The sequence below is a fragment of the Penicillium concentricum genome (genome assembly GCF_028827145.1).
Source record: "Penicillium concentricum strain IBT 3081 chromosome Unknown utg000002l_segment0_segment0, whole genome shotgun sequence".
Lineage (NCBI taxonomy): Eukaryota > Fungi > Ascomycota > Eurotiomycetes > Eurotiales > Aspergillaceae > Penicillium > Penicillium concentricum.
This window is the reverse complement of record NW_026622755.1, coordinates 7,321,871-7,346,841: the sequence shown is the minus strand read 5'-3', so window position 1 is coordinate 7,346,841 and position 24,971 is coordinate 7,321,871. Positions and strand designations below refer to the sequence as shown.

General features: G+C 48.7%; 9 protein-coding genes across 9 annotated transcripts; 5 read left to right on the top strand and 4 right to left on the bottom strand.

The window, feature by feature from the left end:
• Positions 1-845: 845 nt before the first annotated feature.
• Positions 846-4,202, top strand: N7517_006508 (uncharacterized protein; the record flags this gene model as incomplete). The annotated part of the gene is made up of 1 exon (XM_056724238.1): positions 846-4,202. One exon carries the CDS (start codon positions 846-848, stop codon positions 4,200-4,202), a length of 3,357 nt encoding a protein of 1,118 aa, XP_056580488.1.
• A 488-nt stretch (positions 4,203-4,690) lies between these two features.
• On the bottom strand, positions 4,691-5,714 carry N7517_006507 (peroxidase; the record flags this gene model as incomplete). Its single annotated transcript, XM_056724237.1, has 2 exons — positions 4,691-5,498; positions 5,608-5,714. The coding sequence occupies 2 exons, from the start codon at positions 5,712-5,714 to the stop codon at positions 4,691-4,693; spliced, it is 915 nt and encodes a 304-aa protein (XP_056580487.1).
• A 625-nt stretch (positions 5,715-6,339) lies between these two features.
• Positions 6,340-6,957, bottom strand: N7517_006506 (uncharacterized protein; the record flags this gene model as incomplete). The annotated part of the gene is made up of 1 exon (XM_056724236.1): positions 6,340-6,957. One exon carries the CDS (start codon positions 6,955-6,957, stop codon positions 6,340-6,342), a length of 618 nt encoding a protein of 205 aa, XP_056580486.1.
• Positions 6,958-7,275: 318 nt separating this feature from the next.
• N7517_006505 (3-isopropylmalate dehydrogenase) lies at positions 7,276-8,484 on the bottom strand (the record flags this gene model as incomplete). The annotated part of the gene is made up of 3 exons (XM_056724235.1): positions 7,276-7,480; positions 7,528-7,951; positions 8,013-8,484. The coding sequence occupies 3 exons, from the start codon at positions 8,482-8,484 to the stop codon at positions 7,276-7,278; spliced, it is 1,101 nt and encodes a 366-aa protein (XP_056580485.1).
• A 789-nt stretch (positions 8,485-9,273) lies between these two features.
• N7517_006504 (HSP70/90 family co-chaperone CNS1) lies at positions 9,274-10,661 on the top strand (the record flags this gene model as incomplete). The annotated part of the gene is made up of 3 exons (XM_056724234.1): positions 9,274-9,556; positions 9,618-9,890; positions 9,946-10,661. 3 exons carry the CDS (start codon positions 9,274-9,276, stop codon positions 10,659-10,661), a joined length of 1,272 nt encoding a protein of 423 aa, XP_056580484.1.
• A 1,415-nt stretch (positions 10,662-12,076) lies between these two features.
• N7517_006503 (putative endo-1,4-beta-xylanase) lies at positions 12,077-13,515 on the top strand (the record flags this gene model as incomplete). The annotated part of the gene is made up of 5 exons (XM_056724233.1): positions 12,077-12,129; positions 12,188-12,344; positions 12,394-12,526; positions 12,587-12,700; positions 12,770-13,515. The coding sequence occupies 5 exons, from the start codon at positions 12,077-12,079 to the stop codon at positions 13,513-13,515; spliced, it is 1,203 nt and encodes a 400-aa protein (XP_056580483.1).
• Positions 13,516-13,713: 198 nt separating this feature from the next.
• Positions 13,714-15,262, bottom strand: N7517_006502 (DUF2841 domain-containing protein; the record flags this gene model as incomplete). Its single annotated transcript, XM_056724232.1, has 4 exons — positions 13,714-14,240; positions 14,295-14,480; positions 14,531-15,019; positions 15,070-15,262. The coding sequence occupies 4 exons, from the start codon at positions 15,260-15,262 to the stop codon at positions 13,714-13,716; spliced, it is 1,395 nt and encodes a 464-aa protein (XP_056580482.1).
• A 3,669-nt stretch (positions 15,263-18,931) lies between these two features.
• N7517_006501 (uncharacterized protein) lies at positions 18,932-20,235 on the top strand (the record flags this gene model as incomplete). The annotated part of the gene is made up of 2 exons (XM_056724231.1): positions 18,932-19,167; positions 19,460-20,235. Exons 1-2 carry the CDS (start codon positions 18,948-18,950, stop codon positions 20,233-20,235), a joined length of 996 nt encoding a protein of 331 aa, XP_056580481.1. The 5' UTR covers positions 18,932-18,947.
• An 855-nt stretch (positions 20,236-21,090) lies between these two features.
• Positions 21,091-24,659, top strand: N7517_006500 (putative nuclear serine protease HtrA2/Nma111; the record flags this gene model as incomplete). The annotated part of the gene is made up of 4 exons (XM_056724230.1): positions 21,091-21,795; positions 21,866-24,169; positions 24,227-24,424; positions 24,492-24,659. The coding sequence occupies 4 exons, from the start codon at positions 21,091-21,093 to the stop codon at positions 24,657-24,659; spliced, it is 3,375 nt and encodes a 1,124-aa protein (XP_056580480.1).
• Positions 24,660-24,971: the final 312 nt, after the last annotated feature.

The window sequence follows — 24,971 nt, the reverse complement described above, 5'->3', positions numbered from 1 at the left end:
CTTTCAAGTGGTCCATATAGTGGTTTTCTCTGTGACACTGTTATTTCTTTGATGCATATATTTTTATCCTTTATATTTTCTAGTATTTGAGGGACTCGATGACATCTCCAAGTCTATTGGCACCCGCAGGCCTATACAACCTTTGATTTATATGTTTTTTTTACTCAAGGATTTCTGCCAAGATGCTAATTACTTCTGCACTTTGATGGTCATTTCTAGAATTGGGTTAGGTTTACTTAGGGCCAAGCAAGATGGTAACATGGCAACAACATATCGTACCTGCACTAGACTAGGGACCTCGATCTATGTAACCTTCGACTCGATTCAAAGGTATTCGGTGATATTCATGTTCTTTGTGTTGTGAAAGAAATGCCTGTCTATTTTTACTCGGTTCTTTGATATCGTCTGGATTTGACCCCAACCAAGAATTTATAAGCTAATGTGACAAATATAGAACTCCCCCATGCTCATGCTGCCCTGACCCTAATCTTGTTTGGATTGCTGAACCTTTCCTGGAATCCAAATGCTTTGTTCATCAAAAAACAAGATGTTACCATGGGTATTGGATTCGGGGCGCTCGGGATGTTCTTTCATCTCGTGCTTACTATCTACAATATGCCACTCTATTTCTTTCGGTTGGTAAATATGGCATTCAAGCTGGCATGTTGGACAATGGATGTTCCTCGTTGTCCATTAAAGCGCTTGGTCCGCACCGTTTCGCCCTTTGCTGATAGTTTTCAAACTCCTCGAACCAATATAGGACACCCCAATATCATAATATTGCCCTTGATTGAGCCCATTGTGGCAGTTTTCTGACCTTGATCCCTTCACTGCCAGTTCTCAAGATGGGTAAACCTTTCTCTCCGCTGGAGATTCCTCCACTTTCCGATTTCCCAGCGAAGCCGGAGGATCTCGACCATCCGCCGCCGCCCTTGCCTCTTTTCGATTTCACCCGTCTTCCTAATCCACCTGACGACTGGTCGCATTTCAATCTCAAGTTCAAAACGATTGCAGGGGGTCATAGTCGTGCCTTGAGGCTCCCGCAGGTGCAAGTGTTGTTGAAGCATTACTTCTGGGGAATCCATTATGAAGAATCGCACCTCACCTCCCAGACATTGAGAAAGCAGCCAACTCTCAAGTCCCAGCAGATGATTCTGTTCAAGCTCATCTACTACATGCAAGAACGCCATCGTCCGAAGACTTGGTTCGAAATGCTCAATGTTAACCGGGATAGTGGGCCACGACTCTTGAAATACGATCTCGATCCGCGCCCAAAGCCACTCAGTAGGTGGTACAATACTGCTCCGGATGTGAGCACACATATCATGAATGCGTATATACGCCCTTTGGACGCGCCACCAGACATGCCCGACTACCTTGTTCAACAATATATGTACTCAGTTGACAGCTTGTATACACCACCCCCACCTCCACCACCTCCGGCGCCAACAGTCCAGGTGCAGGAAGAAGAAATCCTTCGCATGCATCTCCTACAACACCTGAACCCAGGAGTTGAATACACACCGGCCTTCTCATTGACCGATCCGCCGGGTACGAAGTTACCGGGCCCTGCACCAGGCCAAAAACGGGATGCAGATGAAAATAAGGAATCGCGTAGCAAGCGCGCGAGACAAATTTCACCCGGTGCTCCTGCTTACCGAGGTCGCCCTCGTCCTCCTACCCCGCCGTTTCAAGAACCCGTCTTTGCGGCTGAGGATATCACAACTTTCACCTGGACGCCTAGTCTGGCACCTTCCTCTAAAGTGGCACCGATGGGAGTGCACCGACTTAGCCCCATTATTCCGAAACCCCCACGCCCGGCTGACCTTCGAAAAACTACAGACGCCATAGAACGAGCTATAATGCAGATCGTGTATGCTGACTTGGACCGTGATCCCAGCATACCGTCTACTGAAAAGCCCGTTTGCCTCCGAACCGCCCAGTCCTACAGGGATCTGCTCTCGATGAAACTTGGAGCCTTCCCCACCACGTCGACAGTAAAGTTGTCGCCATTGACCTTCGATTGGGATCCAAATGGCACTTCATTCCCGGTCCGGGGCCGCGGCCCTATCTGGGATTCCATGTCTTGTGCCACGGATGCTGTTATTGTAGCGGCGATGCTACTCGATGCTGGTTGTACCAAGATAGATCGCGCACACAATCGGGCAGCTGAGTTCAAAACTCTTGAAAAGGCATTCATCGAAGCGACAATGGCGAGCTGGGAGACTTTCGATGATAAGACTTCTATATTTGTGCGTGACGAGTGGCTCCGGATGTTTATCGATAGCTCAAGTGGCCTGAAGATGGGAGAACCGATTCCTCCTTGGGCAGTATGGTCAGTGGCCACAAGAAGCTTCGCTCAATTCCGTTATCACCACGTTGAACGAGTGACCCCTTGCCACTGTCAGTTCGCCGTTCCGTTCTACAACTCTCATCAAGGGTCCTGCATTTTACCTGGCTACCTACAGGGTGATGAAAAAGGAGTAGACCTGCAAACGTTGATCGAGCGATGTTTCTACCCACGAAAGTCTTTCAAATGTGATAAGTGTGGTGATCCAATGGGAGTTACTGGAGAACGAAAGATTGGTCAACTCCCGCTGCGTCTGGTGATAACATGTGATCTCAAGACACGAATTAAAAATCACACGGAGAATCTCAAGTTCAATTACATAGACTATGCAGACAAGCAGCAGGTCGCACACTATCGTTGGCTTGGCGGCATCTATAACAACGAATCTCATGCTCGTTTATTCTGGACCGATACGAAACGAGGCGAGAAAGATGATGGGAATGTCATGATGTACGATAGCCAAGTCAATTCTGGGGTCATTATTGGTGGAATTCCAGCATTTCAACCGGATGAAAAAGTACCCCCTGAATGGTTTCACCGTAATGCTATTCCGCTCATTTTCTATGAGCGCATCATGAATCCCACTCCCGACCTTTTGGCAAAGGCCAACAACGCGATGCTTGAGCTGGGCAATTACGTGAGCGAGGACATGAACGTCCTTGAAGAACACATCCCTTGGGAACGATCAACTCCACCACGACAGCCGGATCCATGGCCTCGTGTACTTTCACACAACGGCGAACGTTTCACCAGTTTCAACCCCTGCTGGGCAACAACGAACCCACCCCCCAAACCAACCATTGCGCCGCCTGCTGTGCCAGATCCGCCAAGTTTCATTGATCCAGCGCTGTTGGATCCATTAGTCGTTGACCAATCACTCCTTGATCCATCGATTTTCTCCAACACCACACCTCCGGAATTCGACTTGTCCTCAATATTTCCAGAGGCAGGGCTTGATAACCCATTAAGCACTGAACAAGAGGAACCTGAGGATTACAACAATAACCATATATTCCAGTCAATGCTGCAGAGTCCGCGCTGGCTCGGTCAGCATCCTGAGATGTGGCCTTCAGGTCTACCTGGTGAGGAAGGAGCTTTGGATTTCCCACAGCTGTTTACATCTCCCGACTCGCCGCAATCGCCCCAACTGGGCAATTGCAGAGGCACTGGATGGGGAGATGCTACCATGCTAGATGCAGAGGAGACCATGTCTGGGATTCTAAGTCGACACTTTGACAGTACGCACGGTAATTTGCTCAAAAAGTCCGCGATAGCCAACTATGCTATGGCGAAACAGATTTTGGATCCGATACAGAAGCAGGCCCTACGTTCAGAGAAGACACATGGGTTTAACCCAAGAAAGAGATATAGTGATGCAGAGTCGGAGGAGTCGGGAGAGGGAAACGAGGAAGTCGGCCGAAAGCAGATAGAGAGGCAGAGGAAACTGGACCAAGATCGAAAGATGAGAGAGGAATGGAAAAAACAACAGCTTGAGCGCAAGAGAGAAGAACGGAAAAAGCAAAAGGAGCTCGAACTAAAGAAGAGAGCGGAGCGGGTAAGACAAAAGGAGCTCGAGAAGAAGAGAGAACAGGAAGAGCGAGAGGAAAGTAACGAATTGCTAGAGAAAGACCCGAAATGGACGAGAGAGGCATACTATAAACAGCAAAGACAACGGGAAGAACATAAGAAGAAGTTAGAGGCGATGCCGAAGGTATCAAGAAGACAGGGGTTGAGGAATTCGAGGAAGAAAGACGACGATCCAACATGGCAGCCTGGTGATAGTGACGCAGAAGTCGATGAAGCCGATGAAGCCGATGAAGCCGATGAAGCCGATGAAGCCGATCTGTCTTGATATATTTTGTTTAATTTCTATAATATACACCAATACTAGTCAACACAGCCATCTGCCAATCAGGAGGCTGTGATTTGATATACCCGAGGCCCGAGTTTGTATAATGATAGTACGGAGTATGTACATATTTAATACTATATAGTACTATACATATAGTATTAATATCTTTCTATAGCTGTAATTACTTCCTTTAATACATAATAACTAGTCTACTGCAGTATATTGTATGTTACATTGTACTAAGAGTGTGGCATTTCCCCGCAGTCTCTACCCCAGACTCCCCAGACTTTCCCCTTTTCCTCTTTTCTTCTTTTCTTCTTCCTTATAATCTTACTTCTACAATATACTAACATCCAGTTATAATCACATTCTATGATCTATGATCTATTTACATGTCCAAATCCTGCATTCTGCAGTCCCAGATCTACCAACGCAGTGGGGAATTAATCCAAAAACAAGCCAAAAAACAAAACAAAAAAGATGCCACTCTACAGACGCGCCCGGGGCGGGCCTGTAGCAGTGTTGCTCTTCTTCGGTGCTGAGACATACCCACCGAGAGTACCGTCAGTGTTAGTCACAGCACCCTGAGCATCACGTCGGATACCAAGTTCAAGCAACTTGGCAAACACCTTGGCGAAGTGATCAAAGAACAACTCCTTATCTTCGGAATACCGCTTAACCCAGGGGGCAAATGCCGGATCCGTCGAGAGCGCCATATCGGTCGGCAGCATCATCAAAGGCTCCTCATCCTCCTCGGCATCAGGATCCTCATACACAAACTGTGTGTTACCCGACGCCATCTTGCGAGGCTTCCAGTCAAGCTGGAGCAGCAATTTGAAGAAAGAGTTCGAGAATCGCGTGGGGTTGGTAACCCACGGGCCCTCAAATCCACTGCGGTCGCCATGGCACCGGCCCAGGTTGTGTCCGCCAGTCAGCGCTACGATCTCCTGGTCGTTGAATCCCATACGGTTGAAGATGAACCGCAGGTGGTCGGCGCCCTGGGCTCCGTCTGGCAGTCGTCCACGTGGTGGCAGCTTGCTGTCACCAATCAGATCTGTTCGTCCGCCTTGCCAGGGGATATCGGGTCCGCCCAGCTCCTTGATCGCCACTACGCCGGCCAGAGTCCAGAGATCCGAGTACGTGATCCAAGGGTGCTTCTCTTTAATCGGTTCTAGGAATGCCCGTCCATGCTGCAGACCGGCGTTGGCGGGATCGCCACCCTCGGCTTCGTACCGCATACCGGCCCCGTTGGAACCACCGGTGTCGGTTTCGGCGTCGTATGTGCCAGATGAGTGCCTGTTCGGAATCATTGTCAGTGACGTTGCATTGAACAGGGCTTATCACCGCCGGTGATCCGGGGCCCCGACCGGGAAACGATAAGGCTTCGAGAATCACATTTACTTACCATGCGAGTCGCACGAATACAGGTCCTGCGCTGCCATCATCATAGCCGGGCTTCTTCAGGATGTCGGCGATGTCCTTGCGGACGGCGTCATAGTTGCGAGTGCTCATTGTTGCTTTCGGCCGATAACAAGGTCCGGGGTAGATTTCTTGGGAAAAAATTAAACAAACTCAACGTCGAGATGGATCCTTGGAAGAGGGTTAAGTGAAAGGATTGAAGATCAGAAAGAGAAAAAGAAGAAGAGAAGAAAACAGAAAGGAAGCAGAAAAAGGGACCCCCAGACTTTCCACATGGGAGTCGGTGGATCCCGCGGGCCGAATCAGCCTGCGCCGATTGAAGATGCCGAGGTTGGACTTGGACGACATGTATCGTCTTATTCTGTGATTGTGGCGACTATTTCCGATGCAATTCTCAGTTCCGATGGTCTAGATTTCACTTTTGAAGTGATTCGCCCTGTAATAATCAGCTGAAACAAGCGCTGGACATGAAATCACATTCGCCATCAAATGCCGATTCAGACCTCGGAACTCAAATGCCGACTTGATACGATAATATGTATAAGCAAATCCGATGCTTTCTACTCTACTACTTGCAAGATAAAGTTGAATTGAGTATCATATTTGTCAAGAGTCAGATCTGGTTTGCCCTAAAAGTCAGGGCCAAACAAAGGAAATATTTCCGTGGAGGCTCAAAGAAAACAAAGGATCTGAGAAACATTTGATACACTGGGAGATATCAAAGATCTACCTTAATCGCAGCTTCCTCTTCGCCCTCCGCAATATCATTCTCTGCATCGATCTCCTCCCCCGCCTCAACCTCAAACTCCCCATCAGCATTCTCATTCGGGGCCTCATTCTTCTTCAAGCAAGCCCGCAGCAGATCCCGCTCACGTTGTAAACGTGCCACCTCTCCCCGCGCCTCTCGTAGCGAAATAGTCAACTTCCGCACCTTGGTCTGATACGTGCGACCCAGCCTATCCGCCTGTCCAGCCAATCGCGAATACCTCTTCCGGATCCACTTCCTCTCTTTGCGGAGTCCGTGTACCTGTCGATCAAGCAAGTGCCGATGCTTCACGTCCGTGTCGCGGATAGTCTGGATCACGTTGTCGATCACGCCTGTGTGTTGCGCTTGTAGTGTGCCTTCTTCAGAGTACTTTGCGATGCTTATGAATGTTGCGCAGATGTCGGCCGCGATTGATGCCATCAATTCGCCTTTCGTGGTGGAGGTTTGTTGCTCTAGGTTTTCGAGACGTAGAGCGCAGGATCCTGGTGTGTTTGGTACTTGGATCGGATCGTGTGGTGCCATCGCTGGTGTAGATGAGGTGTTCAAGGCGTGCAGGTTTTGGGATGACATGTTGAGTGCGCGGTCAGGCTTGTGTTGCGACGATGCTCTGGGCTTAGGTAGATTTTTAGACATGGAGAGGACAGCAAGAATGGAAGAAGAATGGAAGTTTCTAAGAATCTGCCAATGTAATTATAATCTGAGAAGAATTATGAAATCATGTAATGCATTATCTAAATTTCTTACAGCCCCAGTTTTCAGCTAACAAACATTGCCTTTGATCGGTTTCTTCTCTTTATCATTAATCAGTTTGCTGCATATATATGGTGCTTTGTTCTTTGAGGCAATCATTGATACATAGTCAAATCATATATTCCTACGTTTCATACATTATAGCGCAGACACAATCGCATCGCCCACTTCCTTAGTCCCAGCCTTACCCCCAAGGTCAGACGTCCGAATCCCTGAGTCCAACACTTTGCGCACCGCATCCTCCACACGTTGAGCCTCATTCTCCATGCTCAAAGAGTATCGGAACATAAGCGCGACGCAGAGAATCATTGCAACCGGGTTGGCGATATTTTGTCCCGCAATACTATAACAAAGTCAGAACAGCCTTCTTATCATTTTTCTAGCACTTACGTCGGAGCGGATCCATGCGTAGGCTCGTACAGCCCGTAAGGTCGTGTCTTCAGCGTCTTATCACCAGGCAGACCGTTGAGACTAGCACTCGGCAACACACCCAGCGTACCCACAATTGACCCAGCTTGGTCAGAGATCATGTCGCCGAAGGTATTGTCAGCCAGGATAACACCATTCAGGGATCGCGGGTTCGTTGCTAGAATCAATGACGCGGAGTCCGCCAGTTGGTGCACCAGTTTCACTTGCGGATACTCGGCTGCCATGGTCTTGTCTACTACCCGGCGCCAGAGCCGTGAAGAAGCTAGTACATTCGCCTTGTCTAGTGAGATCACAGGCCAAGGGGGGTTGTGTCGCAGTGCCACTTCGGCGGATAGACGGGTAACTCGTTGGATCTCGGCTTCGGAGTAGCCCCATTCATCCATCGCTGTAGTAGAAGAAGAAGTTAGATCGTTATTCAATTACAGCTAGATCTCAGCCCAGCTCACCATATGTTTCTTCTTCGACCTTGCGGCCAAAGTAGGCACCTCCGCAGTTCTCGCGAACAACAACGAAATCAACACCTTCAATAACCTCATGCTTGAACGGGCTGAACTCCTTGGCGATAGAGGCGCTGGGCGATGTAGAACAGCACGGACGTAGGTTTGCGTAGATATCCATAGCTTTGCGTATTTGGAGTAGTCCTCCCTCAGGTCCATCAAGACCACGACGTTGATTATCCCATTTCGGTCCTCCAACTGCGGCGAAGAGCACCGCGTCTGAGTCCAGAGCTGCCTGCTTGACTTCTTCAGTCACAGGCTTGCCATGAGCATCAATGCTGCAACCTCCAATCAACTCCTGGCGCAGTTCAAACTTGCGTTCGGATGTCTCGAAGACTTTTAGGACCTTGACGGCTTCGGCCATGATTTCCGGACCGATGCCGTCGCCGGGTAGGACGAGGATGTTGAAAGTTTTGGCCATGGTGCTGTGGTATTTGTTGGCACCAAGGAATATTTGGGGTAAATCAAATAACTTTTATACCACCGGCACCCAGGACTATATATGGCCTATATCGGAGCTCGGTCTTTCACCCGACTGATGCGGGGTTTAATGTGGTCGGGTTTTCGCCGATGACATAGCCTCCGATGTGCGGAGATCTATGACAGTGCTAAGGAGGCATGTACTTTAATTCCTGTGGGGCTGTTAGTTGTGGGGGTTGTCCATGTATGTACGGAGTAGGTAGTATACAAGATGAGGCTGAGGTATTCGTCACAGTAGTATTGCCATTGTCTCGTAGAATATCTCCTCTGGTACCAAGCGATGTGATATATGCCTTGTTTTCTGTTATAGGGGAAAATTGATGGAAATATTTCAATAATGAAGCAGATATGGTGGAATATAACCCAGCAGCAACAAATTGATAGACTGCCAACCTTAGAAGGCTATCAAAAGTTATGGCCTCAGGCACTATCTGGCTCTCCACATGCGATTGTCAGACTAGAAACATCCAGTCCATCGTGGAATATTTTGATGATTTTAAACCAAAATTCTTCCTATAGTAGCCTACTTTCTTTTGATCCATTCCTTCTTGGCAAATAATAATCTTACATCTTCAAGTCTCATTTCCAGCCCGACTAATCCGGTAATAGGGCTTAGGGCCGATCAGACCCCCTCCTGTTTGCACTGTTTGCATTGCGGGCATCATTTCTAAGCAGGACGATCTCCAAATCTCCGAAAGCGCAATACATTTTCCTGCGACCAACCCTCAAGATGTCGCGCGTCGAAGAACTTCCAGACGACTTTGATGAGGTGCTCAACCTCAACAATGCCCCTCCCGAGGTCGCCCAGCCTGGGTTTGACTTCTTCGCTCCTACAAATGAAATTCCCTTCCCGATCAACGAGGAGGGACTGAAGGCGCGCCAAACCGATCCCAATGCACCTGAACTTCCCCCGGCTATTGCGGCTGTTCAGTCGCATTCTTCAGAGGAGTTGATAGCAATGATGAATAAGACTCCTCTGTTCATGACCGATATTGAGAATGCGGGTGATGAGAGTATGTTAGATCATTCCTTAGATATGGTTGTTTGATATAACTAACATATATGGGTTTGTAGAGGGTGAAAACGTGCTCCTAGATGCCCTCCAGGCTCTGCAAAACGAAGGTACCAGGGGCGAGGTTGCGAGTAGCTTCAAGGGACAAGGCAATGAAGCCGTGCAGGAACTCAAGTGGATTGACGCTAAAGAGTTCTACTCAAAGGCTATTGCTGTCATCAACGCCAAGGTTGATAAGTGGGAGGCGCCCGAAGATCCCGTGGAAGAGGCGGCACTCTTGCGCAAGTTGGAGGAGGCATCTTACATCAACCGAGCATTGTGCAACTTGGAACTAGGTATGTCTTATTGTCCTCGATGTGCTCGACATTGGCTAATATATTTCCTCTGCAGGAAACTACCGTACTTGTACTCTCGACTGTGCTGCCGCCCTCAAGTTCAACCCCAAAAACGTCAAGGCCTTCTATCGTTCCTCCTTGGCACTTTTCAAGTTGGACAAAATCCCCGAGGCTGAAGATTCTGTAGCCCGAGGATTGGCAATTGACCCAGACAGTAAGGCCCTTCAAGAATCTTCCAAAAAGATTGCCGAGCGCAAGGCCCTTTTGGAGCGTGCTGCCGCGAGGAAGAGAGCCGAAGAAGAAACGGCGCGCAAAAAGAATATGGTCCTCAGCACAGCTCTGCGCGCCCGTATGATCAGAACCCGCAAAACCGATCAGCCTCCTGATATGGAAGATGCCAGGATCCGTCTCGTTCCTGATCCTCTCTCGCCAGAGAGCACAATCGAGTTCCCGGTTGTTTTCCTTTACCCCATGGAGGCTCAGTCAGACTTTATCAAGTCGTTCTCGGAGATGAACGCCATCGAGGACCATTTGGATTACATCTTCCCCCTTCCTTGGGATACCAAGAAGGAATACACCCTCGAAGGTGTTGAATGCTATATGCAGACTGTCACTGGTGGTTTGATCAAGGCTGGCAAGAAGCTGCCTTTATTGGAGATTCTTTCTGGTGGTAAGGTCGAGGTTGTGGATGAGATTGTCACCATCAATGTCGTGCCTCTCTCCAAGACCGGTAAATACATTGCGGAGATGAAGGCTCGGAAGACTGGCTGAGTGGTATCTCATTAATATGAAGCCGCTGCTCAACTTTCGACCGATCCCGTGCATTTCTATGGAATTTGCGCTCACAAAATCATCACACCGATGGGAGGGGTGCTGCCCGCTGCTCATCGACCTGCTTGTCTGGATTTGGCTGCAACAGTGGTACCTAGCCACCTGACGCTTTGGCTCTGGTCCTACCACAGAGCAACATGACGTTATAAAATCCGATACCCCTTAAAAGCGCCAGCTTTGTGTACATAGATGCATTTTCAGATTCTTATAGATATTATTGAGGCGTTTGCGCCTCTGGAAACAAAATGTCCAGTGGGCCATTGATCATAATCCAAAATATCCAAGGCTAAGTGAAAATCCTCCGGTATGGGCTCAGATTGATCGTAGCCGCTATTTGAATGAACTTGACCGTGCGATGTGGATCACAAACTGCATCACATATTGACGATAAACACGCAGTGTATCCGGGCACATTGTTCTTGTGGAAAAGCCTGGAAGGACTCTGGGATGTCGGATGAAGTCGGCCTGGGGGCAATAGCCGATAGTGTCAATCTCACGAGTGAAATACCCTAGATGTTTCCTGTCATAGATGCCACTACCGGGAAGATGGGTTCCAACCACATGTCTGTCGCAGCAGAGCTTTGGGCGTGCGACGGTTCGAGGGATTCCCCGGAGCTTCGAAGCACATTCACTGCACTTTGCAAGGATAGGCCGAGTAGGACTGGGGGGGGGGGGGAATCCTGTCAGAGATACATTGCATGATTGTATTAGTGTGTGCTCAGCGCTAACGTAGGTTCAATCCAAAAGAGGGGGATATCTAGCCTGAATGATGGGTAACTTGCTCATCTCCGGGGCCTAAATCATCAAATTGATTCTGATTCGGCAATCTTATACTTCCAAGAGCCAAGAGTCACTCAAGAGGAAGGAAAGAGTTGACGGGGTGAAGATTCCCCGGATTTGTGGAAGTGGAGAGAACACATTTACCCGGTCATCTTTTAGCCCTTTCTTCAGCTTCACTAGGGAACATGAAAAAAACGCCATTTTTTGCCGTGAAGAAAATACGGAATTTGCTCCGTCATCCCTCTATTCGATCCTTTACCCCGTCCACTGTGTGGCGTCCGGCCCCGTGTCTGTTTCCCTGGCTAAAGTAATGAAATTCATGCACAAATTCATACTCTTAGGCATCTAAGCAGCGACCAAGCCCATTCAACTATTCCAAAAGGCCGCGACAACTACGCCACGGGCTATCGGTCCGTCAAATGTGAAAACTACCGAGCAGGGTAGATGGTGAAAATGTCCCTGACGATTTGGCTGTTGCTGTTTACCTCCGACTATAAAAGGAGCTTGACCCTTTCAATTCCTCATTCCAGGTCTAGATTGTGATCAATTCAAATATTGACGTTGATTATCTCGTCATGGTTTACTATTCCACTATTGCACTGGCATTGGCCAGTGTTCTTCCTCAACTGTATGATTCATCTTTCAATTCCCATAGTTTAACAGTGATTAATATCCATTTCTTATAGGACCCAAGGAGCTGGCTTGCACAATGCTGCTGTTGCAAAGGGAAAACTATACTTCGGATCAGCTACCGATAACCCTGAGTTGACTGATGCGCCATACCTTGCTCAATTGAGCAACACAGATGACTTTGGTCAGATTACACCCGGCAATGCGCAGAAGGTTGGACAAGTCTTACCGTGCTATTGAGGCCCTCGCTAATTCTCGCTAGTGGGATTCAATTGAGCCCTCTCAGAATACCTTCTCCTATACCAAAGGAGATGTCGTTGCCAACCTTGCTGCTGCAAATGGTCAAAAGCTGCGATGCCATACTCTGGTTTGGCATAGCCAATTGCCCAACTGGGGTAAGCTTTATTATATCGTGTGTCTTTTAATGCGTGAATAGTGGGCTAATTGGTAAATAGTCTCAAGTGGCACATGGACCAACGCGACTCTGATTGCTGCCATGAAGAACCATATCACAAACGTGGTGACTCACTACAAAGGCAAATGTTATGCTTGGGATGTTGCCAACGAAGGTAAGCCATAAGCCATACATATGGTAATGAATTATATCATTATCAAGTAGCTAATCCCTAGTTTGCTAGCTCTCAACGAGGACGGCACCTATCGTAACAGCGTCTTCTACCAAACCATCGGCGAAGCATACCTTCCCATCGCCTTCGCAGCAGCTGCTGCCGCAGACCCAGACGCCAAGCTCTACTACAACGACTACAACATCGAATCACCCGGTGCCAAGTCAACCGGTGCCCAAAGAATCGTCAAGCTCGTGCAGCAGTACGGAGCCAAGATCGATGGTGTCGGTTTACAGGCACACTTTATTGTCGGCAGCACCCCTAGCCAGAGCGCTCAGACTAGCAACTTGGCTGCAATTACAGCCCTGGGAGTCGAGGTTGCCTACACCGAACTTGATATCCGCATGACTCTGCCATCAACTGCTGCTTTGCTTGCCAAGCAGTCGACCGATTATCAAAATACCGTTGCGGCGTGCATGGCAAATGCCAAGTGTGTCGGCATTACTATTTGGGACTACACTGATAAGTACTCTTGGGTTCCTAGCACATTCGCTGGTCAGGGTGATGCACTCCCTTGGGATGCAAACTTGGTGAAGAAGCCCGCCTATGCGGGTATCTTGGCTGGTCTGGGTGTAGCTCCTGTGACTACCACTACCGCTACCACTACATTTGTTACTACCACAACTACTGCCGGTAGTGGTGGTGCTACTGACATCCCTCTCTATGGTCAGTGTGGGGGCAATAACTGGACTGGAAGCACAAAGTGCGCAAGTGGAACCTGTAAAGTCGCCAGTGAATGGTACTCGCAGTGTCTGTAGATCTACAGGGAAATGGTTCCTAGTGTCAAAGGGAAAGCTAGGCAGACCTGTGTCCATCCATACTTGTATCTCTGGACTTTTTTCACAAACTCAAGCTCAATTGATTACAAGTTTAAGTTGTCTCGCTCCATTGCCCCCCGAACAAAATTCATTATCGTAAAAAAGACATTATATGTGCTCCGGTCCATGCTTAAGCGCTCAGTAGTTGAAATAGTAGGGGTGGCCGTATGGCATCATTGGCTCGGTTGGCAAGTTGCCTGTCGAGGGCTGCGTGATTGGAACACCTGCATCCTGAGACAAATCAGGTGTACCGTAGAACTCCATCGGTGTAGGTTGGATTCCAGAAACACCAGGGTATGGATAGTGTGCCAGGCTAACGGGACGTGTCCGATCAATCAAATGCGTCCCAGCAGATAGTGGTTCATGCTTTGGTCGCAATTCCAATGGTGGTGTTGACATGGTTGTAGCGGGGCCGATGGACTGGTATTGCATGTTCGGGCCCAAGTGCATTGCTGGGTTATAGGGATGGGAAGGATTGTATGATGGCGCGCTCGGCAGGTCTCCGGAGGTGACTTGGGTTATATCGATTCCGGATATTCCGTCGCTGCACTCGGACTCGACGGTATTATGGGAAGGGGTTGGTTCGGTTGGCGAGCTTTGTCCGCTGGATGTGTCTTCTGCTATTTGAGGAAGATTGGTGCGAGCTATACACACGTGGTTCCCGTCTGATACATGTGAGCCTTTGGGAGTTTAAAAGATAATAGGGGGCAAGGATGTACCTGAAAGCCCATCTAGAAATCTTTCTTCCTCCTCGCGAACTCGATATGCTTCGTCCAAGATGTGTAAACGCTCGACCGGGAGAATTTGACGACGAATGGGCTGATCGCATTGTTTTAATCTGGCGGCTGTGATTCCGTAGGTTTTGCGCATCTCGCAGAGAATGTATACCAACAGTCGAATGCGTTCTGATTATTGTCAGCCTGGTAGAATTATTAGGAATAGTTCTTTTTCTTACCAACTTTTGGAAGATGATCCGGCTCTCTATGGCTCACTCCACGTGGCCACCACGGTGGCTTAGTTGCCTCTGGATCGAGCTGTTGAGTCCTTCCTTCCACGATCTTCCGTCCATTGTATGGGTAATTCACTTGTTTGCGCGGTTCGACTAATTTGATGTAAGCTTTGGCGATAATTCGGCAGTTCGTTTGTTGCAAGTTTTGAAATATTTTCTCATAGTAGAGACGCAAAAGACCCCTCTCTTTTACAGAGATTGTGGTTTTTTGTTGTGAGGCCAAGTTGAGACTCCGACCTCCAAAATTCTTCTTCTTAGGTTGTGCGCTGGGTTGTAGGGGCCAGGATTCGCTTGACGGCCACATTGTCGGCCGGAATGGGGACTCTGATTGACCTAGAACTGGCATTCTCTGTTGACTACCCAAACTCATTCCACTATATGCCACGGACTCCGGCGACTGAGCCCCGCTAGAAGGCACTTGGACCTCGGGGGAAACTTTCCAGGTCAGTTTAAAACACTTTATGTGGGGTAAATAGAAACCTTACCTTGAGAATGTGTGTGGGTTTCTCTGGACATCGCCACTGCTCTGAGGAATTCACCGGTGACCCGAGGAGAGAGGATGGTCTGACGACTCTCTGAAATGGACTCGGAGGCCCTTTGGCAAAGATTCCCATCCCTATCTATGTAGATCATAGCAAAGTGGGTATATTCATGTTCCTCTGGTGATTGCCTCGACATCTTTTCCGGGATCCTGGCTAGGGTCAGCTCTGTCGAGGTCGATCACATGAAGATGTAAATACCCTATAGCATGAACCCAAAGGCTGACCCCAGATTTTGTATGGGCAAGCTTGTCAAGTTTACCTCTCACAAGGGGGAAGAAGAAGAAGTGGGGTTTCTATAGATAATTTGGGAGAGAAGCAAAAGACCATGCTGCGACTTTTGGTCACACACAATATCAATGCTCGCCAGCTCGCGACTGCCGATCAGTGAGTACCGAAGGAAACGATGTGCTTACACACATAAATTTATAAACAGCTGGACCTTTTCGGCTCCGGCACGCTCCCTCCGTATGTATAGTAGCTAACTATAGCGCGCCAAAAGTGGAGAGACCCAACTTCAGACAAACCCCTGTGGAGAATAGGAAAAGATGGATCTACAAAGCGCCAAAACTGATACAGTATCGAAACAGACAAGCGGAGTATTTTAGGGCCTGATCTGAATGCGGACTTCTTTTCCCTATTATTGGCCTATCACAACCTCAGTGTATAGCCGCAGGTGAATTCCCCGAATAAGATCTATTTGAACTTGACATTGCAAGCTCGGTTTTGTATTCAATTGTATATCAATGACTATTTCATTTGGAGGTCGTTAAGTCATTTCCACTCCAAACACCCCATTCAAATAGAGCATGCTACGGAGTACTCCGTAGATGTCTTGTAATATCATACCCTAGCCGCACAACAAGAAACATAGGAAACCGTGTTGCTGCATGAGAATAAAATCAGCCCCAAGACCCTTGTGAGACGTGGATTATGAATATCAATTGATATTCGGATATTCGGTGAACCAATAACAAGAAGAATGGATAAATAATCCACTACTCTCGGTGTACATGACACACCCATATTCTAGACCAGCATGCGAGATGAATAGAAAAAAAATGTCATGCAAAATGAGATAATGATCGGCGGGACGTTTTTGAGGCGGACTCTACCCATTTGGTTGCCTTGCGCCCAATATTCCCGAAGATGTACCTTTGTGTACATCTCCTTACTTATCACGGGTTAAGCTGATTGAGAATACCAAAGTGCTGGGTCACACCGTTTACTGTAAGATACACTGCATAGGAGATGCCCGATATCTCCAGGGTTTGTGCATATGAAGCTTTATTTTAACCATGCACTATGTTATCATAAGTGGCTGGTGAAATACGAAGTTTATTAAGCAAACACCGAAACCACCTGCGGGCACATCCCGAGTTTTACCGGCCGAGCGGGATTACCTCGGTCTCGCCTGAAAAGCCTCAACTTCACGGCCGGGACAATTTGGATCGACACGCTAAAAAGGGGGGATGGGATTGGGAGATTAAAGAATGCGATCCAATATGTAATGAGCCACGGTTCAATTTGCCACCCTGTATTGCTCTATACAATGTTGTAAGATCTGAAATGAACTAGTATGAACTATATGTATATGGACCTTAAAAGATACCTAATATGGACTTGATTTAGGTCTAATATATTTAATATTTCTCTAGAATGCACGATAAGCTCAATTCTCGGATGTTTCCTTGTGGGGAAGAGTCTATTCTATCTCATGTTGATACCTAGGTAGAGTCCTGGAAGGTTCAAAAAGTATACTTCTTTCAAAAGCCACTGACGAAAGACAATGCCGGAGAACATCCAGCTGACAAGTCCGAGGTTAAAGTCATGCTTCAGCCACATGGTCATCTATATGATGTCCCACGGTAAATCGACGGGAATGAGATTGAGTTTAGAGTTTGGACTTATCCTTTGGTAAAATCTATTGGACTAGATACTCTTAATGAGATCTTGGCAAGCTAAGGGGGCTGTCAATTCACGCCATTACCCAACCCCATTATCCTATTCGCATAAATTGCGCATATCCGGCTTGCATTTCCTGGAAATCGGGATCCCTAATCTACCTTGTGGCGTCCAGATGACGCTTCACCGCGGCCCACAATCCCTTTTCTAGCGTGCTGCATATACGTGCAGACTATGCATGCACAGCCCGTGGTGTATACTTTTATCCAATTGATCTTAGCACAAAATTCTCAAACTTTGGTTTCGTTCACATCTTTTTAACCATGGTTCTGTTTACCCCCTGCTCCTACACCCTGCACCATATCACATGCCTTGGTGGTAGAGCCATTCACTATGTTGTAGAAGCAAAATCCATGAGATCGTCTAGAAATATATTACTTGATGTGTCGCTTAGTGACTCCTGACACGTCAGTGTTGGATCGTTTGTAATCATTCGTAGAATTATATGTACTCCATATGCAGCCGTGATCTTCAAAATGGAAGTTCCTGACACGTCAAGTCTGAGATGGTTTGTCAATCCCTACAACACGTCTAGCCCTCCGACCCCCTTTGTCATGTATGAAGAATGTGCCCAATGCCCCATGATTCAAGGGGACCGTGAATACTGATCGCCACAGTATACGTGCCAAGCAGCTGGCAGATACATACATACATACCTAGATGTACAAAGTACTAACCTCTTTTAGGAAATAAATTTTTACTTCGACATCCTTACCGCGGAACTCGGCTAACTAAGTCCGTCGACAGCGTGTTTCTCAGCACCGCCCCGTAGATGTGAGCCGTCGGTCTAGAATGATGGAAAGTCCAACAGTAGGAATAGGAACCATACCTCAATATCACATGACAAACAAGATGGCGGTAAGAGGATGATTTCAAGGGGATAACGAGAAACTAAAAGTCGTTATGAGCAAAAGAAATGCCAGAGGGAAGCAGTCTGTTATGGAGACTGGCATAGACGAGAGCCTATGGGTCCGTTTTGACAGGTTACACTAAAAAAAATTAGATTTATATCGTTTAGCTTTTTGGTACTATTTCTCACGAGTATTCCCCGGTTTGTCTAGACCAAATTTTCACACACCTGGCTAGAAAGCAAAACGAGCAAAAGGATATGGTAGCAATATCTTTTATATAGCGTCTCTAGTATCATCTCAAACTAATATAATATATACCGAGACTGTTCAATTCCTATGTCGTCAAAGACAGAGGCATCATAAGTCGACTATTTTTGTATACTGTGAAAAAGGAAGTTGGATGTCGAGATTAGTTAACTAACAATGGTTTTCCACCATATATTTCAGGCATCAATAACTATTGCCTGAGGCAGTACATATCGAACCCCGTGACTCTCGAATGTCACTTTCATTGTGGACGCCAGTTACTCTCTCCAGGAAACATCAAGTACACACTTAAATCTATCACGAAGTCAAGTTTCAAATCAACTTGAGATCTTGCCATTATCATTCCAACATCATTTGAGTCTGTGTCTCCACCATTCCAAAAGGGCTCCGCTGCATTAGCCCGCCCACGGCTGATCACTCTGAATCTGGGCACCAAAATCTGTCTTGCTCCGAGTCCCAGTTCGCTGGTGAAGGCCGGGTTCCCAATACAATACATCCCTGCCTTTTGACTGAGCCAATCACCACTGTCTTTTTGTTGGTTTTCTAGCAACTTCGGGGTCACGCCAAATCTCACCCCATCCATCCCTGGATTCCCGGTCAACAAGCGCCGTTGGGCCCTCACCGTCTCGTCCGTGCGGCCTGCGTAATTCAGCCACAGTAGCTTCCCTAAATCGAGGGGATCGCTGAGGAGAAGGAGTATTACAGGGCGAAAAGGAATCCTTGGAGCCACCCTCAACCGTGATGGTCCCTCATTACACAATGGACCCCAATACTGGTTATCCCGCAGGCTATCCCGTCCCGACACAGAGCCCCCAAAACCAACAGATGCCTTTTTACCCTAACGCCGCTCCCCCATACCCCCAATCAAAGACACCCTCCGCTCAACATTTTGGTGCTATGCCCATGCAGCCTGGTCCTGGTGGAGCTATGATGCCTTCAGGATTCCCCCAACAATCTTCCGGTTCGTCTCCCCCTTCCCCTTTTTTTTCGTTATCATTGGCACGGGGTAGCTGTCACTTTTACCCCAGCGGGGTAGAATTGTTGCTCAAATTCTTGGGGAAATGGAAGGGGTCTCATAGGGCTCAAGATCGTATTGGGTTATTTCCACTCAAGCCCCCCTCATGCTTGTGTCACCCGCCCCTAAGACCCTAAGACCCTACGGCTTGGGTGAAATTAGCCCTGCCGCTACATTGAATCTTGGCACTGTCTGGCTTTGACCATTTGTCTCCTGTCTACTGCCATCTACGATCCAGGTCGCTTTATTTTGTTGGAATACCTTGGACTGACCATATGCTTAATCATAATAGCAGCACCTATGGATAATTTCTCAGCGCCCTACACCCAGGCTCCTATTCCTACCCCCATGGGCCAGTTTGTCCCCCCTCAAGGCACATCCGGCGCAAACATGCCATCTCAAGTAGCGCAGACCTTCTCTCAAAACATGGCTTCCATATCAGCGAACAACCTACTCGGTACACAGCCCAAACCCCCTTCGCAAATGAACTCGCCCCAAACCGGTGCCTCTCCTGCGGCTCCAAACCAGGCTCAGGCGCAAGCCCAAGCCCAAGCTCAAGCTCAGTTTGCGGCACGTGAAAAGGCCCGCGTCACGGCCCTCCTCGACATCAACTCAGCCTTGTTGCAAGAGGTGGTGAACCTTCAAGCGGCCGGCAAGGCTGGCCCCGCCTCCAACCCGGATACAAACTCACCGGCGTCTGAGCAACCGGATGCATCCAAAATCAATCAAAAACCGAGCCCCGAATACATTGAGTGCATGCGACGCCTACAAGCCAACCTGGCCTACCTCGCGACTATCGCCGATCGAGCGAAGAAAGCGGGCGGCGTCGTGCCCCAAACGCCAGCGATCATGACACCACCTCCCAACCTTCCCGCTGTAAACGAGCTATATGCCAGACTCAATGAGCTATTCTCGCGTTCTGCAAAGGCATCTACACCGCAAAGACCGAGTCCTCCTTCCATGCAAGGAAATGGTGGACCTAGCCCTGGCGCTATGAATGAGTCGATTATCTGAGGCAACTCATGGGGAAAAATGTAGTCCTCTACGTGAGAAAACATGTCACAGATTATATTGAGTTGTCCGCCACCGCGAATCATGCGACCATGGTTTCAGGTCATTAATGCAAGCGTTGTGGGAGGCGCCGGCCCATTCCCTTCAACACCATTGCATACCGGCAGAGGCATGGACCTTCCACCATGCGCATCATCTCTGTCGGCTAAAATACCGAATATTTGCCCAGTTGAGAACTTTGAAGCAGCTATGGTCTCTGTGATATCTGACTGGGAAATACTCCAGACTCCCCCACTTTGGAAGGGAGCATTTGCTAAGAAATAAATCAGGCTATAAAGCTGATCCCTGAATTTGTACATTAATTGAATGTAACATCTTATGTGTCCTATCCACATGCAAATCAGGCAAAGAGGTATTCGTTATTTTAATGGGCGCATGAGGCAGCCATGGGATCGAATCGTGCAACTATGTACGACATTTTCTTATCGAGGTTACCGCCTGTTCTCTCTGCCTTCTTGAAGCCTAGCCAATCTCCTGTTTTTAAGGCGAAACGTCTTCTAATTCTAGATGCGAGAATTGACATAATCTAATATTGATCCTGGTAACGACTCTGACCTGTCAGAACTTATCGCAAGGTGATAGGCTTGTATACGTCTTAGTAAATGGTCTACCTTTTTGCCGGCAGTAATTCTAAGATGTGAAAGTGGCGCCTCAGGTCGTAAGCCATCACGTGCCAATTAAAGCCCTCCGCCAATCATATGGCATTAATACTTCGCCGCCTTTAGGACTTGTGATGGAGGGTAGACGTTTTGCCTCGAGATCAAGGCGCGTACACATTTTCCCCCAATTGTTTAGTGGATGTATTGTTCTTTGTCGGTTGTATGCAGAAGGAGCTTGCGAATCCCCGTCATCTCGCCTTTATCGTCTTATCAAGCTTCAAACCAAACCTGCACTCCTTTGTCTCCAGCCACTGATCGGTCATCTGCGTCACATTCCTTAACTCCGCATCGTCCGCATCTTCAAGTGTTCCAATCGTCTTATACCTCATTCTTTGCTGCCCCGTTAGCCTCAAGAGGCTCCCGGACGATTTCGTCTCTTGCCAACCACACAAAACCCCGTCTAAACCACCCCCGGACCTCAAATATCTTCACTATGGATGTCAAGGGCGACATGGGTTCGAAGCGAAAGCGCAGCACGGCGGCCAATCCTTCCGAGCATCCCAACAAGCAACTCAGACCTGAGCCTGCGATCTTGACCCCCGACGACGCAACGCCTGCCAATGGAACCATCTATGAGATCGAGGATATAGATGAAGCTCCCTCGCCAGCTGTCATCCCCGCCACAGCGGACTCACCTGAATGGCAGGCTACCATCGAGAGGGTCGTGAAATGCGCCGTCTCCATTCACTTCTGCCAGACCTGTTCGTTCGATACAGAGCTCTCCATGTCCAGTCAAGCAACTGGTTTCGTGGTGGATGCAGAGCGCGGCTACATATTGACCAATCGCCACGTTGTTGGTGCTGGTCCTTTCTGGGGATACTGTATATTTGACAATCACGAGGAAGTAAGTCGATCCTGCGCCATGTTTTGATCAAAGCCCTTGCCTAGTTACTAACAAACTTGTCAAATCGCAGTGCGATGTCCAGCCTGTATACCGCGACCCCGTTCATGATTTCGGTATCTTAAAGTTCGACCCCACAAAAATCCGATATATGGCAGTCACTGAGCTTAAGCTCCAGCCAGATGGAGCGCGAGTTGGCACAGAAATCCGTGTCGTCGGTAATGATGCTGGAGAAAAGCTGAGCATTTTGTCCGGTGTGATCAGTCGACTGGACCGAAATGCGCCTGAATATGGAGAGGGCTACTGTGATTTCAACACAAACTACATCCAGGCCGCAGCTGCAGCCAGTGGCGGTAGTTCGGGAAGTCCTGTGGTCAATCTTGCTGGCCATGCAGTTGCTTTGCAGGCTGGTGGTCGAGCTGACGGTGCTGCGACAGATTACTTTTTGCCGCTGGACCGCCCGCTTCGTGCACTAGAGTGTATTCGCCAAGGTCAGCTTGTCACTCGTGGTACAATTCAAACACAGTGGGTCTTGAGGCCTTTCGATGAGTGTCGCCGTCTTGGTCTGACTCCGGAGTGGGAGGCTGCTATTCGTGCCGCAGCACCTACTGAAACCAACATGCTTGCAGCCGAGATCATCCTTCCGGAGGGACCGGCAGATGGTAAGTTGTTGGAGGGAGACGTGCTTATCAAGGTGAATGGAGAGCTCCTCACGCAGTTTGTTCGTCTCGACGATATCCTAGACTCGAGTGTCGGTGCATCTGTCAAGTTGCTGGTTCAGAGAGGTGGTCAGGACGTTGAGGTTGAGTGTCAAGTGGGTAATCTCCATGATATCACTCCCGATCGTTTCGTGACAGTTGCTGGCGCCAGCTTCCATGATTTGTCGTACCAGCAGTCACGTCTCTATGCCATTGCCACTCGCGGAGTCTATGTCTGTGAGTCAGCAGGCTCCTTCAAACTGGAGAATACTGTGGCAGGGTGGATCATTGATTCAATTGACAAGCGGCCCATCCATAACCTCAATGAATTCGTAGAGGTCATGAAGAGCATTCCCGATCGCACTCGCGTGGTGATCTCCTACCGTCATATTCGTGATCTCCACACGAAAGGAACTAGCATTATCTACGTTGACCGTCACTGGCATCCCAAGATGCGGATGGCGATCCGTAACGACAAGTCTGGTCTCTGGGATTTCTCCGATCTCGCCGATCCTATTCCTGCTGAGCCTCCTGTCCCCAGAGAGGCCAATTTCATCCAGTTAGATGGCATCAGCCAACCTGCTGCTGCCGAGATTGTCCGTAGCTTCGTGCGCGTATCGTGCATAATGCCGTTGAAACTCGATGGATACCCGCAAGCAAAGAAGACTGGGTTTGGCCTGGTCATCGATGCTGATAAGGGTCTAGTGGTAGTATCACGAGCCATTGTCCCCTACGACCTTTGTGACATCAACATCACTGTGGCCGACTCAATCATTGTCAGTGCTAAAGTTGTCTTCCTACATCCGCTCCAGAACTACAGCATCATCCAATACGACCCCAGCCTCGTCAAGGCTCCGGTCAAGAGCGCCCAGCTCAGCACGAACTATATCAAACAAGGCCAGGATACCATCTTTGTTGGTTTCAACCAAAACTACCGCATTGTCGTGGCCAAAACCACTGTCACTGATATCACAACTGTGTCAATCCCCGCCAACGCAGCTGCCCCTCGTTACCGTGCAATCAACTTAGACGCTGTGACCGTGGATACCGGACTCAGTGCACAGTGTTCAAATGGTGTGCTCGTCGGCGAAGACGGTGTGGTGCAGGCCTTGTGGCTGAACTACCTCGGTGAGCGCTCTGCAAGCTCTCACAAGGATGTCGAATATCACCTCGGTCTTGCCACTCCATACCTGCTTCCCGTTACTTCCAAGATCCAGCAAGGAGAGGTCCCAACGTTGCGAATCCTGAACATGGAAAGCTATGTTGTACAGATGAGCCAGGCTCGCATCATGGGCGTCTCGCAAGAGTGGATCAACAAGGTCACCGAGGCCAACCCGTCGCGGCACCAGCTGTTCATGGTGCGCAAGGTCGACAGCCCTCCTGCAGGCGTCATCCCCGACGCTAGCACCAGCTTCCAAGAAGCCGACATTATTCTCACGCTGGATGACCAGCTCATCACCCGCGTTTCAGAGTTGGATGTCATGTATGAAAAGGAATTCCTGGATGCGTTGGTCATCCGAAATGGCGAGGAAGTGCGCATCCGCGTCCCCACCGTGCCAACCCGGGATATTGAGACAGACCGAGCCCTTGCCTTCTGTGGTGCTGTTCTACAAAAGCCCCACCATGCTGTTCGCCAGCAGATCTCCAAGGTTCACAGCGAGATCTACGTGAGCGCGAGAGTAAGTTTCGATCCCTCAGTTCATCTATTTAAATGCACTGCTAACACTAGTCTTCAGAGCCGTGGTTCCCCCGCTTACCACTACGGTCTTGCGCCCACCAACTTCCTGACTGCTGTCAACAGCGTCTCGACTCCAGATCTGGACAGCTTTATTCGGGAAGTCCGCAAAATTCCCGACAACGAGTATTTCCGCATTCGCGCTGTCACCTTCGACAACGTTCCCTGGGTCGTTACCATGAAGAAGAATGACCACTACGTGAGTCCTTTTCCTTGCACTTATGCACCAAAGTAAAACCTTGAACCACGTACTGACACTTTCACAGTTCCCCATGTCCGAATATGTCAAGGATCCCACCGCTGCATCTGGCTGGCGCACTATCTCCTACGAGACTCAAATTGGTGTTGCACCCGACGCTGTCAATCTCAATCCCGATGCCATGGATGAGGCTGCCGAGGGAGGAGCTAGTGATATCGAGCCGGATATGCAGTAAATGCCGGCTCAGTGTCAAAATTTACTGCGTAGGGGCTAGAGAATCTTGTATTATATCTTTCTCGGCGCTGCCAGGGGCGTGGGGTTTGGGCCGGGGGTTTGGGCCGGGGGTTTGTATTTGCCTTCTTTTTTTCTTCCATCTCATGTGGCCGAGTACTGGCTGAGTACAAAATCATAAACAATGCACATGTGGCATTTATTTTATTTTTCATGTTGGGTTGGAGTAGGGTTTTAAAAAATTAGGTCGATCATTTACAAGCTAGACTGTCAAGTTGTCATGCTCTGTTAGGATTCCGTGTGTTTGGAGGGCATT